The sequence below is a fragment of the Oncorhynchus mykiss genome, chromosome 7 (genome assembly GCF_013265735.2).
Source record: "Oncorhynchus mykiss isolate Arlee chromosome 7, USDA_OmykA_1.1, whole genome shotgun sequence".
In the NCBI taxonomy this organism is placed as follows: Eukaryota; Metazoa; Chordata; class Actinopteri; order Salmoniformes; family Salmonidae; genus Oncorhynchus; species Oncorhynchus mykiss.
Genome location: NC_048571.1, coordinates 82,497,296 through 82,514,795, shown reverse-complemented (window position 1 = coordinate 82,514,795; position 17,500 = coordinate 82,497,296). Strand labels below are relative to the sequence as shown.

The 17,500-nt window shown below is 47.0% G+C and overlaps 1 protein-coding gene across 7 annotated transcripts in view; it reads right to left on the bottom strand.

The window, feature by feature from the left end:
* The window catches only part of dock3 (dedicator of cytokinesis 3), a 410,366-nt gene that overhangs the window by 249,970 nt on the left and 142,896 nt on the right, over nucleotides 1-17,500 (bottom strand). For all 7 annotated transcript variants that reach the window (XM_036984224.1, XM_036984227.1, XM_036984223.1 and 4 more), the window contains exon 3: nucleotides 11,059-11,099. In XM_036984224.1, coding sequence (XP_036840119.1) covers nucleotides 11,059-11,099 — 41 coding nt within the window. The remainder of the gene's footprint in view (nucleotides 1-11,058; nucleotides 11,100-17,500) is intronic.

Genomic DNA, 17,500 nt, shown 5'->3' with positions numbered 1-17,500 from the left:
GATATCTGGAGTCCTCTAGCTATAGAATCACTCCTGTAGATATCTGGAGTCCTCTATCTATAGAATCACTCCTGTAGATATCTGGAGTCCTCTAGCTATAGAATCACTCCTGTAGATATCTGGAGTCCTCTAGCTATAGAATCACTCCTGTAGATATCTGGAGTCCTCTAGCTATATAATCACTCCTGTAGATATCTGGAGTCCTCTAGCTATAGAATCACTCCTGTAGATATCTGGAGTCCTCTATCTATAGAATCACTCCTGGATATATCTGGAGTCCTCAAGCTATAGAATCACTCCTGTAGATATCTGGAGTCCTCTATCTATAGAATCACTCCTGTAGATATCTGGAGTCCTCTATCTATAGAATCACTCCTGTAGATATCTGGAGTCCTCTAGCTATAGAATCACTCCTGTAGATATCTGGAGTCCTCTATCTATAGAATCACTCCTGGATATATCTGGAGTCCTCAAGCTATAGAATCACTCCTGTAGATATCTGGAGTCCTCTAGCTATAGAATCACTCCTGTAGATATCTGGAGTCCTCTAGCTATAGAATCACTCCTGTAGATATCTGGAGTCCTCTATCTATAGAATCACTCCTGTAGATATCTGGAGTCCTCTATCTATAGAATCACTCCTGGATATATCTGGAGTCCTCAAGCTATAGAATCACTCCTGGATATATCTGGAGTCCTCTAGCTATAGAATCACTCCTGGAGATATCTGGAGTCCTCTAGCTATAGGATCACTCCTGTAGATATCTGGAGTCCTCTAGCTATAGAATCACTCCTGGAGATATCTGGAGTCCTCTAGCTATAGGATCACTCCTGTAGATATCTGGAGTCCTCAAGCTATATAATCACTCCTGGAGATATCTGGAGTCCTCTCTCTAGCTATAGAATCCCTCCTCGAGATATCAGGACACCTCGAGCCATAGAATGAAGCACAAATAAATGAAGAATAGTCAGACACATCCAGCCTGTTTTAAAAGAAGACAGATTTTTAAACAACTTTGACATTGTATCTATTTTGATGACAGTCTTCATCCATAACTTTCAGTTACAGGGTTAATTCAATTACCGTCACAGCCCTAGTTACAGCTGACTTTCTGCTCCAGGGATAGATAGACTCTGGGCACACACACACACACACACACACACACACACACACACACACACACACACACACACACACCTCTGTGCCCGTGTGGCGAAGTCGCCATGTGGCAGCACATCAAAGAGCCATGCTGGAAATGACCGTGGTTCCACCTTGTACCACGACCAAGCCGTGTGTTTGTGTGTGTGTTTGTGTGGCATGGCCAGGCTGGGCTGTGATGTGACTCAGCCAAGCTAATCTGCTGTGGAAGGTGACTGCGCTGGCACGGTGTGTGTGTGTGTGTGTGTCAGAACTGGGGCAAGTCCACACATGGTTGTGGCTGCCAAGTTATTGGAGCCCAGGGACAGAGCTGCTGTGAATTACTCACGCTTATGAAGTCATTTAGCGCCTAGCCGTTAAGTGTAGAAATAGGCCTACCTCCACTGTTAGCGCTTAGCGCCTAGCCGTTAAGTGTAGAAATAGGCCTACCTCCACTGTTAGCGCTTAGCGCCTAGCCGTTAAGTGTAGAAATAGGCATACCTCCACTGTTAGCGCTTAGCGCCTAGCTACCGTTAGCTTCATGTGAGGAAATACCTCCACAGCTAACGCCTAGCTAACAGTTAGCTTAATGTGTGGAAATAACTTCACAGCTAGTGCCTAGTTAACAGTTAGCTTAATGTGTGGAAATACCTTCACAGCTAGTGCCTAGTTAACAGTTAGCTTAATGTGTGGAAATACCTCCACAGCTAGTGCCTAGTTAACAGTTAGCTTAATGTGTGGAAATACCTCCACAGCTAGCGCCTAGCTAACAGTCAGCTTAATGTGTGGAAATACCTCCACAGCTAGCGCCTAGCTAACAGTCAGCTTAATGTGTGGAAATACCTCCACAGCTAGCGCCTAGCTAACAGTCAGCTTAATGTGTGGAAATACCTCCACAGCTAGCGCCTAGCTAACAGTCAGCTTAATGTGTGGAAATACCTCCACAGCTAGCGCCTAGCTAACAGTCAGCCTAATGTGTGGAAATACCTCCGCTCTTTATTTAATGTTTTTGTACTTTTACCCCTTTCTCTCTCCAATTGGTAGTTACGGTCTTGTCCCTTCGCTGCAACTCACCTACGGAAGGCCGAGAGCCATGCATCCTCCGAAACACGACCATGCCAAAACGCACTGCTTCTTGACACACTGCTCCCCTAACCCGGACGATGTTGACCCAATTGTGTGCCGCCTCATGGGTCTCCCGGTCACGGCCTGTAACACAGCCTGGGATCGAACCCGGGTCTGTAGTGACACATCAAGCACTGTGATGCAGTGCCACTCGGGAGGCCAATTCCTCCGCTCTTCTCGCTTAGCGCCTAGTTAACGGTTAACTTCATGTGCAGAAATGCTGGCTGCTAATACATCAGTATATTATAGTATATCAGTATATATTCAGTATATTCAGTATACATCAGTATATATTATACCAGTACATGACATCTTTTATCCCAAGCGATTTGCAGTAGTGGGAAATCTATCAGGAATTAAACCCACAACCCCAACTGCCATGCTCTACAAAGGAACGCAATGCTGACGGATTGGTGTACTACTCTGTTTCAGTTCTAGCCTTGCTTGGCAGTAGATATACATGACTTCTAGTTGATAAATGGAGGCCGTTCAGATGCTATCATAAGTGCTAACATAGTGTTTTTCTAAAAAATGCTTGATAAATGCTACTATGCTTTAATCCATTTTTTTCTATTTATTTCTTACTTCAGTTTATTTTAGTAAATACTTTCTTAACACTTGTTTTCTTAAACCTGCACTGTTGGTTAAGGGCTTGTAAGTGAGCATTTCACTGTAAGGTCTACTACACCTGTTGTATTCAGCATTTCACTGTAAGGTCTACTACACCTGTTGTATTCAGCATTTCACTGTAAGGTCTACTACACCTGTTGTATTCAGCATTTCACTGTAAGGTCTACTACACCTGTTGTATTCAGCATTTCACTGTAAGGTCTACCTACACCTGTTGTATTCAGCATTTCACTGTAAGGTCTACCTACACCTGTTGTATTCATGACAAATAACATTTGATTTGATAATTTTATTTGATGCGGGGACACACACACACACACACAGTAGTTGGCCTCGGTAACTGTCAGCAGATTTTAGAAATACTATGTACCAAACAGTTAGTTACGTCCTCATTTAGAATGGAGTTATAGGTTACAGTCCTCATTTAGAATGGAGTTATAGGTTACAGTCCTCATTTAGAATGGAGTTATAGGTTACAGTCCTCATTTAGAATGGAGTTATAGTTTACAGTCCTCATTTAGAGTGGAGTTTACCCGATAAATTGACTAAGAACATATTCTCATTTACAGCAACAACCTGGGGAATAGTTACAGGAGAGATGAGGGGGATGAATGAGCCAATTGGAAGCTGGGGATGATTAGGCGACCATGGATGATATGAGGGCCAAATGGACATTTAGCCAGAACACCAGGGTTAACACCCCTACTCGTACGATACGTGACACAGAGAGTCAGGACACCCGTTTAACATCCCATATGAAAGATGGCACCCTACACAAGGCAATGTCCCCTTCATTGCCCTGGGATTTCTACTGTCTATCCTCTCCTCCTGTTCCTCTCCTCTTTTGCCTTTCCTCTCATCTCCCTTCCCTCTCTTTCCTTTCCATTCTTCTTCCTCTCTTCCCCCTTTCCTCTCTCCTCTCTCTTTCCTTTCCTCTCTACTCTCCTCTCCTCACCTCTCCCTTTCCTCTCCTCTCTTTTTCCTTTCCTCTCCTCTACTCCCAGCCCCTGCCCCTGGGCTACCTGCCACTAGGCTACCTGCCACTAGCTAGGCTACCTGCCGCTGGGCTACCTGCCACTAGGCTACCTGCTGCTAGGCTACCTGCTGCTAGGCTACCTGCCGCTAGAATACCTCCCACTAGAATACCTGCTGCTAGGCTACCTGCTGCTAGGCTATCTGCTGCTAGAATACCTGCTGCTAGGCTATTTGCCGCTAGAATACCTGCTGCTAGGCTACCTGCCGCTGGCCTCCATGCCACTAGGCTACCTGCCACTAGCTAGGCTACCTGCCACTAGGCTACCTGCCACTAGCTAGGCTACCTGCCGATTGGCTACTTGCCACTAGGCTACCTGCTGCTAGAATACCTGCTGCTAGAATACCTGCTGCTAGGCTACCTGCCACTAGAATACCTGCCACTAGGCTACCTGCCACTAGCTAGGCTACCTGCCGCTGGGCTACCTGCCACTAGGCTACCTGCTGCTAGAATACCTCCCACTAGAATACCTGCTGCTAGGCTACCTCCCACTAGAATACCTGCTGCTAGGCTACCTGCTGCTAGGCTATCTGCTGCTAGAATACCTGCTGCTAGGCTACTTGCCACTAGAATACCTGCTGCTAGGCTACCTGCCGCTTGCCTCCATGCCACTAGGCTACCTGCCACTAGCTAGGCTACCTGCCACTAGGCTACCTGCCACTAGCTAGGCTACCTGCCGCTTGGCTACCTGCCACTAGGCTACCTGCTGCTAGAATACCTGCTGCTAGAATACCTGCTGCTAGGCTACCTGCCACTAGAATAGCTGCCACTAGGCTACCTGCCACTAGCTAGGCTACCTGCCGCTGGGCTACCTGCCACTAGGCTACCTGCTGCTAGGCTACCTGCTGCTAGGCTACCTGCCGCTAGAATACCTCCCACTAGAATACCTGCCGCTGGGCTACCTGCCGCTAGGCTACCTGATGCTAGAATACCTGATGCTAGGCTACTTGCCGCTAGAATACCTGCTGCTAGGCTACCTGCCGCTGGCCTCCATGCCACTAGGCTACCTGCCACTAGCTCGGCTACCTGCCACTAGGCTACCTGCCACTAGCTAGGCTACCTGCCGCTAGGCTACCTGCTGCTAGAATACCTGCTGCTAGAAAACCTGCTGCTAGGCTACCTGCCACTAGAATACCTGCTGCTAGGCTACCTGCCGCTGGGCTACCTGCCACTAGGCTATCTGCAACTAGAATACCTGCTGCTAGGCTACCTGCCGCTGGGCTACCTGCCACTAGGCTACTTGCCACTAGGCTACCTGTCGCTGGACTACCTGCCACTAGGCTACCTGCCACTAGCTAGGCTACCTGCCACTAGGCTACCTGCCACTAGGCTACCTGCCACTAGCTATGCTACCTGCCACTAGCTAGGCTACCTGCCACTAGCTAGGCTACCTGCCACTAGCTAGGCTACCTGCCACTAGTTAGGCTACCTGCCACTAGGCTACCTGCCACCAGCTAGGCTACCTGCTGCTAGAATACCTGCTGCTAGAATACCTGCTGCTAGGCTACCTGCCACTAGAAAACCTGCTGCTAGGCTGCCTGCCGCTGGGCTACCTGCCGCTGGGCTACCTGCCACTAGGCTACCTGCTGCTAGGCTACCTGCTGCTAGGCTACCTGCCGCTAGAATACCTCCCACTAGAATACCTGCTGCTAGGCTACCTGCTGCTAGGCTATCTGCTGCTAGAATACCTGATGCTAGGCTACTTGCCGCTAGAATACCTGCTGCTAGGCTACCTGCCGCTGGCCTCCATGCCACTAGGCTACCTGCCACTAGCTAGGCTACCTGCCACTAGGCTACCTGCCACTAGCTAGGCTACCTGCCGATTGGCTACCTGCCACTAGGCTACCTGCTGCTAGAATACCTGCTGCTAGAATACCTGCTGCTAGGCTACCTGCCACTAGAATACCTGCTGCTAGGCTACCTGCCGCTGGGCTACCTGCCACTAGGCTACCTGCCACTAGGCTACCTGCCGCTAGGCTACCTGCCACTAGGCTACCTGTCGCTGGGCTACCTGCCACTAGGCTACCTGCCACTAGCTAGGCTACCTGCCACTAGGCTACCTGTCGCTGGGCTACATGCCACTAGGCTACCTGCCACTAGCTAGGCTACCTGCCACTAGCTAGGCTACCTGCCACTAGTTAGGCTACCTGCCACTAGGCTACCTGCCACCAGCTAGGCTACCTGCTGCTAGAATACCTGCTGCTAGAATACCTGCTGCTAGGCTACCTGCCACTAGAATACCTGCTGCTAGGCTACCTGCCACTAGAATACCTGCTGCTAGGCTACCTGCCGCTGGGCTACCTGCCACTAGGCTACCTGCCACTAGGCTACCTGTCGCTAGGCTACCTGCCACTAGGCTACCTGTCGCTGGGCTACCTGCCACTAGGCTACCTGCCACTAGCTAGGCTACCTGCCACTAGGCCACCTGCCAATAGGCTACCTGCCACTAGGCTACCTGCCACTAGCTATGCTACCTGCCACTAGCTAGGCTACCTGCCACTAGCTAGGCTACCTGCCACTAGGCTACCTGCCACCAGCTAGGCTACCTGCCACTAGGCTACCTGCCACTAGGCTACCTGTCACTAGGCTACCTGCCACCAGCTAGGCTACCTGCCACTAGGCTACCTGCCACTAGGCTACCTGCCACTAGGCTACCTGCCACTAGCTAGGCTACCTGCCACTAGGCTACCTGCCACTAGGCTACCTGCCACCAGCTAGGCTACCTGCCACTAGACTACCTGCCACTAGGCTACCTGCCACCAGCTAGACTACCTGCCACTAGGCTACCTGCCACTAGGCTACCTGCCACTAGACTACCTGCCACCAGCTAGGCTACCTGCCACTAGGCTACCTGCCACCAGCTAGACTACCTGCCACTAGGCTACCTGCCACCAGCTAGACTACCTGCCACTAGGCTACCTGCCACCAGCTAGGCTACCTGCCACTAGGCTACCTGCCACTAGGCTACCTGCCACCAGCTAGGCTACCTGCCACTAGACTACCTGCCACTAGGCTACCTGCCACTAGCTAGGCTACCTGCCACTAGGCTACCTGCCACTAGGCTACCTGCCACCAGCTAGGCTACCTGCCACTAGACTACCTGCCACTAGGCTACCTGCCACTAGCTAGGCTACCTGCCACTAGGCTACCTGCCACTAGGCTACCTGCCACCAGCTAGGCTACCTGCCACTAGGCTACCTGCCACCAGCTAGGCTAACTGCCACTAGGCTACCTGCCACTAGGCTACCTGCCACCAGCTAGGCTACCTGCCACTAGGCTACCTGCCACTAGACTACCTTCCACTAGGCTACCTGCCACTAGACTACCTGCCACTAGGCTACCTGCCACTAGCTAGGCTACCTGCCACTAGGCTACCTGCCACTAGCTAGGCTACCTGCCACTAGGCTACCTGCCACCAGCTAGGCTACCTGCCACCAGCTAGGCTACCTGCCACTAGGCTACCTGCCACCAGCTAGGCTACCTGCCACCAGCTAGGCTACCTGCCACTAGGCTACTTGCCACCAGCTAGGCTACCTGACTACCTGCCACCCTTTACACACAGTTCAATCCAGTAGAGGCTACATCACAGGTTACAGACTAAACGGAACTCATCTGTGCTGCTCTCTTGGCCAGGGCTCAATCTCGATGTGACTTCACTGATTAAATAAAGTTTAAATAAGATAAATGAAAAATAAAACACCCAGCACTTATAAGTGCTACAGTTTTAGGTGGTAATTTAAAATGAAGTCAATAACACAGAAGCTGAACATCACAAAAAAAAGGGGGTATCTGCCTCAAAGTGCCAAAACAATTAAGCCTAATGACCGGTGTTATAGAAGCCTCAAAAATAATGCCTGACAACGCAGAGAAACATAAAGGAAAGCGTTTCAGATTACAGCGTTATAGAGTCCTCTAGTGTTATGAATAAAACATCTATGCAGTTTCAACTTCTTATGTACCGTTAAAGGGACGGTGTGAGATTTTGGCAATGAAGACGTGGATACCATTTGGATATCTGCGTGCTGTTTGAAAAAAGTTGAAGGCACTGTAGATTTGTGAGCCATTGCTAACTAGCGTTAGCACAACGAATAGAAGTCTACGGGTACCGCTAGCATGCGTCCAGTCATCTGGGTAAGTAAAAAAAATCTTAAACTATGCTACTGTAATACTACTTCTCTCTAGGTACTGTTTCTGAAAATGAATCATACAAAATGGATTTAAGTGGTAAAGAATTGTTTTTGTACAGTTGGCTTTTAGTGGTAAAGAATTGTTTTTGTACAGTTGGCTATTGACATTGATACATTGTATTAGTACAAACTGGCTTCTAAAGAGGTCAACTGGATATCTAATAACAAAGGAAGCACACTAATGGGGTTAAAGGATGGTGCTTTATCTCTGTTGTTGAGACCTACCACGGTTCTGTGTGTGTGTGAGTGTGCGTGTGCATTTGTGTGTGCGCTTATGTGTGTACCATCCTGTACCAGCCAATAAAAGGTGAACAAAGAAGCAGGAGGGGGTCAGACAATACGACAGACCTCCTGATATAGTACAGCTTCAGACCTGTTATAGTACAGCTTCAGACCTGTTATAGTACAGCTTCAGACCTGTTATAGTACAGCTTCAGACCTGTTATAGTACAGCTTCAGACCTGTTATAGTACAGCTTCAGACCTGTTATAGTACAGCTTCAGACCTGTTATAGTACAGCTTCAGACCTGTTATAGTACAGCTTCAGACCTGTTATAGTACAGCTTCAGACCTGTTATAGTACAGCTTCAGACCTGTTATAGTACAGCTTCAGACCTGTTATAGTACAGCTTCAGACCTGATATAGTACAGCTTCAGACCTGTTATAGTACAGCTTCAGACCTGTTATAGTACAGCTTCAGACCTGTTATAGTACAGCTTCAGACCTGTTATAGTACAGCTTCAGACCTGATATAGTACAGCTTCAGACCTGTTATAGTACAGCTTCAGACCTGTTATAGTACAGCTTCAGACCTGTTATAGTACAGCTTCAGACCTGATATAGTACAGCTTCAGACCTCTTGATTTGGTACAGCTTCAGACCTGTTATAGTACAGCTTCAGACCTGATATCGTATAGCATCAGCCCTGATATAGTACAGCTTCAGACCTGATATAGTACAGCTTCAGACATCCTGATATAGTATAGCTTCAGACCTTCTGATATAGTATAGCTTCAGACCTCCTGATATAGTACAGCTTCAGACCTCCTTATATAGTACAGCTTCAGACCTCCTGATATAGTATAGCTTCAGACCTGATATAGTACAGCTTCAGACCTGATATAGTACAGCTTCAGACGTCCTGATATAGTACAGCTTCAGACCTGATATAGTACAGCTTCAGACCTGATATAGTACAGCTTCAGACCTGATATAGTACAGCTTCAGACCTCTTGATTTGGTACAGCTTCAGACCTGTTATAGTACAGCTTCAGACCTGATATAGTACAGCTTCAGACCTGATATAGTACAGCTTCAGACCTGATATAGTACAGCTTCAGACCTCCTGATATAGTATGATCTTATTATTTGTATCTCAGAGCCATTTGTTTGCCTAGTTATAGCCCAATGTTAGCTAGCTAACATTGAACTTGGTTGGTTAACTACCTGCAGATTCAGGGATTTTGGTTCACTGTTTAGCTAGCTAGCTACATGTCTTAACAAAAGACTCCACTATACAAATAACAATTTCAGGTGCGATCGTAAATTCAGTCTGGCCATCTACTCAGATTCACTCTCGTCTGTGTGTACCAGAGCACAGAATAACTGATGAATATACGAAGGCTCAACAACATTGAATATGGCCGGGGTCAGTAAACGTCGGCAAAAAAAGCGCAATTACATTTTTGTCCACAGCACAGATAAGGTCACCAACGCTCTGGATAACATGAAAACAGCCAGCTCTGCTAGGGGGAGTCAAATCGTCAGAGTTTGGTTGGGGGGCTAAAGCTTAAGAGGGTGTGAACGATGCTGAATGGGTGTAGACAAAGAAGAGCTCTCCAGTAGGTACCAAAACATCCTCAAAAGTGAGGACGCAAGCCATTTTCTCAAAAGTGGGGTTACAAGTTAATCAACTTTCAAAGCAGAACTGCTTTCCCATTATTCCTCAAATGTAGTGTGTGATATACCCTTTTGTAGCTCTGTGTCTCTGTTGTATGTATATTGTATGTTGTATGTTGCTGAGATGACACGCTATGCACCGTCTGTTCCTGTACAGTCTAATGTACCCGTCTGGAGTGTTTCACGGTGTTGGCTCACTAATGCAGGAGCAGAACAACTGTATGTTTGAAAAAAATAAACTTGGATACACTAATATCCTTTTATACACAATACATGTAATGGATTTGATTGCTTGATGCATTATAGATCCATTATACACACTGTATCAGTGGGGCGGCAGGGTAGCCTAGTGGTTAGAGCGTTGGACTAGTAACCGGAAGGTTGCGAGTTCAAACCCCCGAGCTGACAAGGTACAAATCTGTCGTTCTGCTCCTGAACAACCCACTGTTCCTAGGCCGTCATTGTAAATAAGAATTTGTTCTTAACTGACTTGCCTGGTTAAATAAAGGTAAAATAAATAAAATACCAGGGATTGTATTAGTCCAATAGTGAGTGTTTTCCCCTTTTTTCTCCTATAACTACAGTGGATAAGGTGTATGAAACACTAACCCTTGTTTCAATTGAAGCATAAAAACTGCAGAACCCCATGGCTATACACTAATGCACCAATCACAGCGTGAAAACAGAAATCAGCTGGTAAACACTAAAGAATGTGTGTTAACAGCCAATCAGAGTGGTAAACTCTAGAGAGTGTAGGTAAACAGCCAATCAGAGTGGTAAACTCTAGAGAGTGTAGGTAAACAGCCAATCAGAGTGGTAAACTCTAGAGAGTGTAGGTAAACAGCCAATCAGAGTGGTAAACACTAGAGAGTGTATGTTAACAGCCAATCAGAGTGGTAAACTCTAGAGAGTGTAGGTACACAGCCAATCAGAATGGTGATCTCTAGTGAGCGTAGCTAAACAGCCAATCATAGTGGTCGACAGTGTAGTGTGGAAACACACGTCCCATATAACGTTGTAGGAATGAGAGCACCAGGTAATTTACCTTGATTGTGGGTTTCCTGGTGGAGAATCCTCGGTACCACCCTGAAAGAGAGAAAATAACAAAATCAATGTTTAGGAGAGATCTGTAAACACCCCTTATCTCAACCCTCAGCCCACCCTCAGAAAACACCCCATCTCAACCCTCAGCCCACCCTCAGAAAACAAACCTGATATGAACTCTCAGCCCACCCTCAGAAAACATCCCTGATATGAACTCTCAGCCCACCCTCAGAAAACATCCCTGATATCAACCCTCAGAAAACACCCCTGATATCAACCCTCAGCCCACCCCCAGAAAACATCCCTGATATGAACTCTCAGCCCACCCTCAGAAAACATCCCATATCAACCCTCAGCCCACCCTCAGAAAACAACCCATCTCAACCCTCAGCCCACCCTCAGGAAACAACCCATCTCAACCCTCAGCCCACCCCCAGAAAACATCCCTGATATGAACTCTCAGCCCACCCTCAGAAAACATCCCATATCAACCCTCAGCCCACCCTCAGAAAACAAGCCATCTCAACCCTCAGCCCACCCTCAGGAAACAACCCACATCAACCCTCAGCCACCCTCAGAAAACAACCCATATCAACCCTCAGCCACCCTCAGAAAACACCCCTGAGATCAACCCTCAGGACTGATGTTATCTTAATGTTCAGTATAATGTGAGTGTGAATGGGGTCAGGTAGGACTGATGTTATCTTAATGTTCAGTATAATGTGAGAGTGAATGGGGTCAGGTAGGACTGATGTTATCTTAATGTTCAGTATAATGTGAGAGTGAATGGGGTCAGGTAGGACTGATGTTATCTTAATGTTCAGTATAATGTGAGAGTGAATGTGGTCAGGTAGGACTGATCATATCTTAATGTTCAGTATAATGTGAGAGTGAATGGGGTCAGGTAGGACTGATGTTATCTTAATGTTCTGTATAATGTGAGAGTGAATGGGGTCAGGTAGGACTGATGTTATCTTAATGTTCAGTATAATGTGAGAGTGAATGGGGTCAGGTAGGACTGATGTTATCTTAATGTTCAGTTTAATGTGAGAGTGAATGGGGTCAGGTAGGACTGATCATATCTTAATGTTCAGTATAATGTGAGAGTGAATGGGGTCAGGTAGGACTGATGTTATCTTAATGTTCAGTATAATGTGAGAGTGAATGGGGTCAGGTAGGACTGATGTTATCTTAATGTTCAGTATAATGTGAGAGTGAATGGGGTCAGGTAGGACTGATGTTATCTTAATGTTCAGTATAATGTGAGTGTGAATGGGGTCAGGTAGGACTGATGTTATCTTAATGTTCAGTATAATGTGAGAGTGAATGGGGTCAGGTAGGACTGATGTTATCTTAATGTTCAGTATAATGTGAGAGTGAATGGGGTCAGGTAGGACTGATGTTATCTTAATGTTCAGTATAATGTGAGAGTGAATGTGGTCAGGTAGGACTGATCATATCTTAATGTTCAGTATAATGTGAGAGTGAATGGGGTCAGGTAGGACTGATGTTATCTTAATGTTCTGTATAATGTGAGAGTGAATGGGGTCAGGTAGGACTGATGTTATCTTAATGTTCAGTATAATGTGAGAGTGAATGGGGTCAGGTAGGACTGATGTTATCTTAATGTTCAGTTTAATGTGAGAGTGAATGGGGTCAGGTAGGACTGATCATATCTTAATGTTCAGTATAATGTGAGAGTGAATGGGGTCAGGTAGGACTGATGTTATCTTAATGTTCAGTATAATGTGAGAGTGAATGGGGTCAGGTAGGACTGATGTTATCTTAATGTTCAGTATAATGTGAGAGTGAATGGGGTCAGGTAGGACTGATGTTATCTTAATGTTCAGTATAATGTGAGTGTGAATGGGGTCAGGTAGGACTGATGTTATCTTAATGTTCAGTATAATGTGAGAGTGAATGGGGTCAGGTAGGACTGATGTTATCTTAATGTTCAGTATAATGTGAGAGTGAATGGGGTCAGGTAGGAGTGATGTTATCTTAATGTTCAGTATAATGTGAGAGTGAATGGGGTCAGGTAGGACTGATGTTATCTTAATGTTCAGTATAATGTGAGAGTGAATGGGGTCAGGTAGGACTGATGTTATCTTAATGTTCAGTATAATGTGAGTGTGAATGGGGTCAGGTAGGACTGATGTTATCTTAATGTTCAGTATAATGTGAGTGTGAATGGGGTCAGGTAGGACTGATGTTATCTTAATTTTATTTTTTTATTTTTTTATTTCACCTTTATTTAACCAGGTAGGCTAGTTGAGAACAAGTTCTCATTTGCAACTGCGACCTGGCCAAGATAAGGCATAGCAGTGTGAACAGACAACACAGAGTTACACATGGAGTAAACAATTAACAAGTCAATAACACAGTAGAAAAAAGGGGAGTCTATATATACATTGTGTGCAAAAGGCATGAGAGGGTAGGCAAATAATTACAATTATGCAGATTAACACTGGAGTGATAAATGATCAGATGGTTATGTAAAGGTAGAGATAGAGATATTGGTGTGCAAAAGAGCAGAAAAATAAATAAATAAAAACAGTATGGGGATGAGGTAGGTGAAAATGGGTGGGCTATTTACCAATAGACTATGTACAGCTGCAGCGATCGGTTAGCTGCTCAGATAGCAGATGTTTGAAGTTGGTGAGGGAGATAAAAGTCTCCAACTTCAGCGATTTTTGCAATTCGTTCCAATCACAGGCAGCAGAGAACTGGAACGAAAGGCGGCCAAATGAGGTGTTGGCTTTAGGGATGATCAGTGAGATACACCTGCTGGAGTGCGTGCTACGGATGGGTGTTGCCATCGTAACCAGTGAACTGAGATAAGGCGGAGCTTTACCTAGCATGGACTTGTAGATGACCTGGAGCCAGTGGGTCTGGCGACGAATATGTAGCGAGGGCCAGCCGACTAGAGCATACAAGTCGCAGTGGTGGGTGGTATAAGGTGCTTTAGTGACAAAACGGATGGCACTGTGATAAACTGCATCCAGTTTGCTGAGTAGAGTGTTGGAAGCAATTTTGTAGATGACATCGCCGAAGTCGAGGATCGGTAGGATAGTCAGTTTTACTAGGGTAAGTTTGGCGGCGTGAGTGAAGGAGGCTTTGTTGCGGAATAGAAAGCCGACTCTTGATTTGATTTTCGATTGGAGATGTTTGATATGGGTCTGGAAGGAGAGTTTAGAGTCTAGCCAGACACCTAGGTACTTATAGATGTCCACATATTCAAGGTCGGAACCATCCAGGGTGGTGATGCTGGTCAGGCGTGCGGGTGCAGGCAGCGAACGGTTGAAAAGCATGCATTTGGTTTTACTAGCGTTTAAGAGCAGTTGGAGGCCACGGAAGGAGTGCTGTATGGCATTGAAGCTCGTTTGGAGGTTAGATAGCACAGTGTCCAAGGACGGGCCGGAAGTATATAGAAGGGTGTCGTCTGCGTAGAGGTGGATCAGGGAGTCGCCTGCAGCATGAGAAACATCATTGATATATACAGAGAAAAGAGTCGGCCCGAGAATTGAACCCTGTGGCACCCCCATAGAGACTGCCAGAGGACCGGACAGCATGCCCTCCGATTTGACACACTGAACTCTGTCTGCAAAGTAATTGGTGAACCAGGCAAGGCAGTCATCCGAAAAACCGAGGCTACTGAGTCTGCCGATAAGAATACGGTGATTGACAGAGTCGAAAGCCTTGGCAAGGTCTATGAAGACGGCTGCACAGTACTGTCTTTTATCGATGGCGGTTATGATATCGTTTAGTACCTTGAGCGTGGCTGAGGTACACCCGTGACCGGCTCGGAAACCAGATTGCACAGCGGAGAAGGTACGGTGGGATTCAAGATGGTCAGTGATCTGTTTGTTGACTTGGCTTTCGAAGACCTTAGATAGGCAGGGCAGGATGGATATTGGTCTGTAACAGTTTGGGTCCAGGGTGTCGCCCCCTTTGAAGAGGGGGATGACTGCGGCAGCTTTCCAATCCTTGGGGATCTCAGACGATATGAAAGAGAGGTTGAACAGGCTGGTAATAGGGGTTGCAACAATGGCGGCGGATAGTTTCAGGAATAGAGGGTCCAGATTGTCAAGCCCAGCTGATTTGTACGGGTCCAGGTTTTGCAGCTCTTTCAGAACATCTGCTATCTGGATTTGGGTAAAGGAGAACCTGGAGAGGCTTGGGCGAGTAGCTGCGGGGGGGGGGGGAGCTGTTGGACGAGGTTGGAGTAGCCAGGCGGAAGGCATGGCCAGCCGTTGAGAAATGCTTGTTGAAGTTTTCGATAATCATGGATTTATCGGTGGTGACCGTGTTACCTAGCCTCAGTGCAGTGGGCAGCTGGGAGGAGGTGCTCTTGTTCTCCATGGACTTCACAGTGTCCCAGAACTTTTTGGAGTTGGAGCTACAAGATGCAAACTTCTGCCTGAAGAAGTTGGCTTTAGCTTTCCTGACTGACTGTGTGTATTGGTTCCTGACTTCCCTGAACAGTTGCATATCGCGGGGACTGTTCGATGTTAGTGCAGTCCGCCACAGGATGTTTTTGTGCTGGTCGAGGGCAGTCAGGTCTGGAGTGAACCAGGGGCTATATCTGTTCTTAGTTCTGCATTTTTTGAACGGAGCATGCTTATCTAAAATGGTGAGGAAGTTACTTTTAAAGAAAGACCAGGCATCCTCAACTGACGGGATGAGGTCAATGTCCTTCCAGGATACCCGGGCCAGGTCGATTAGAAAGGCCTGCTCACAGAAGTGTTTTAGGGAGCGTTTGACAGTGATGAGGGGTGGTCGTTTGACTGCGGCTCCATAGCGGATACAGGCAATGAGGCAGTGATCGCTGAGATCCTGGTTGAAGACAGCGGAGGTGTATTTGGAGGGCCAGTTGGTCAGGATGACGTCAATGAGGGTGCCCTTGTTTACAGAGTTAGGGTTGTACCTGGTGGGTTCCTTGATGATTTGAGTGAGATTGAGGGCATCTAGCTTAGATTGTAGGACTGCCGGGGTGTTAAGCATATCCCAGTTTAGGTCACCTAACAGAACAAACTCTGAAGCTAGATGGGGGGCGATCAATTCACAAATGGTGTCCAGGGCACAGCTGGGAGCTGAGGGGGGTCGGTAGCAGGCGGCAACAGTGAGAGACTTATTTCTGGAGAGAGTAATTTTCAAAATTAGTAGTTCGAACTGTTTGGGTATGGACCTGGAAAGTATGACATTACTTTGCAGGCTATCTCTGCAGTAGACTGCAACTCCTCCTCCTTTGGCAGTTCTATCTTGACGGAAGATGTTATAGTTGGGTATGGAAATCTCAGAATTTTTGGTGGCCTTCCTGAGCCAGGATTCAGACACGGCAAGGACATCAGGGTTAGCAGAGTGTGCTAGAGCAGTGAGTAAGACAAACTTAGGGAGGAGGCTTCTGATGTTGACATGCATGAAACCAAGGCTTTTTCGATCACAGAAGTCAACAAATGAGGGTGCCTGGGGACATGCAGGGCCTGGGTTTACCTCCACATCACCCGCGGAACAGAGAAGGAGTAGTATGAGGGTGCGGCTGAAGGCTATCAAAACTGGTCGCCTAGGGCGTTGGGGACAGAGAATAAGAGGAGCAGGTTTCTGGGCATGGTAGAATATATTCAGGGCATAATGCGCAAACAGGGGTATGGTGGGGTGCGGGTACAGCGGAGGTAAGCCCAGGCACTGGGTGATGATGAGAGAGGTTGTATCTCTGGACATGCTGGTTGTAATGGGTGAGGTCACCGCATGTGTGGGGGGTGGGACAAAGGAGGTAACAGGGGTATAAAGAGTGGAACTAGGGGCTCCATTGTAAACTAAAACAATGATAACTAACCTGCACAACAGTATACAAGGCATATTGACATTTGAGAAAGACATACAGCGAGGCATACAGTAATCACAGGTGTTGAATTGGGAGAGCTAGCTAAAACAGTAGGTGAGACAACAGCTAATCAGCTAGCACAACAACAGCAGGTAGAATGGCGATTGATTAGGCAGAGAGGGTCGGATTAACTACACACAGAGCCTAAGTGCGGCTGGGGCCGACAGATAAAACATAAACAAGCAGAATGGATTACCGTGATTAATGGACAGTCCAGCATGCATCAGCTATGTAGCCAAGTGATCAGTGTCCAAGGGGCAGCGGTGGATGGGGCAGGGAAGCTGGACTGGCGAGTGTTATCCAGGTTAGAAAACTAACAATGACCAAATAGCTTGTAGCCAGTTAGCTGGTTAGCTTCTGGAGGTTCTTGAGTGTGTTCTAAAAATGTAAAGATAATAGCGGTTCCGTATCACATTGGGTGAGGCAGGTTACCGGAAGGTATAAACAAATTAAAAATCGAAAAGGGGTAGAAAGTAAATATGGGTTCAGTGAGTGTTTGGGACGCGGCGATTCAGACGGTTAGCAGGCCTGTGCTAACAAGCTAACAGTTAGTAGACGG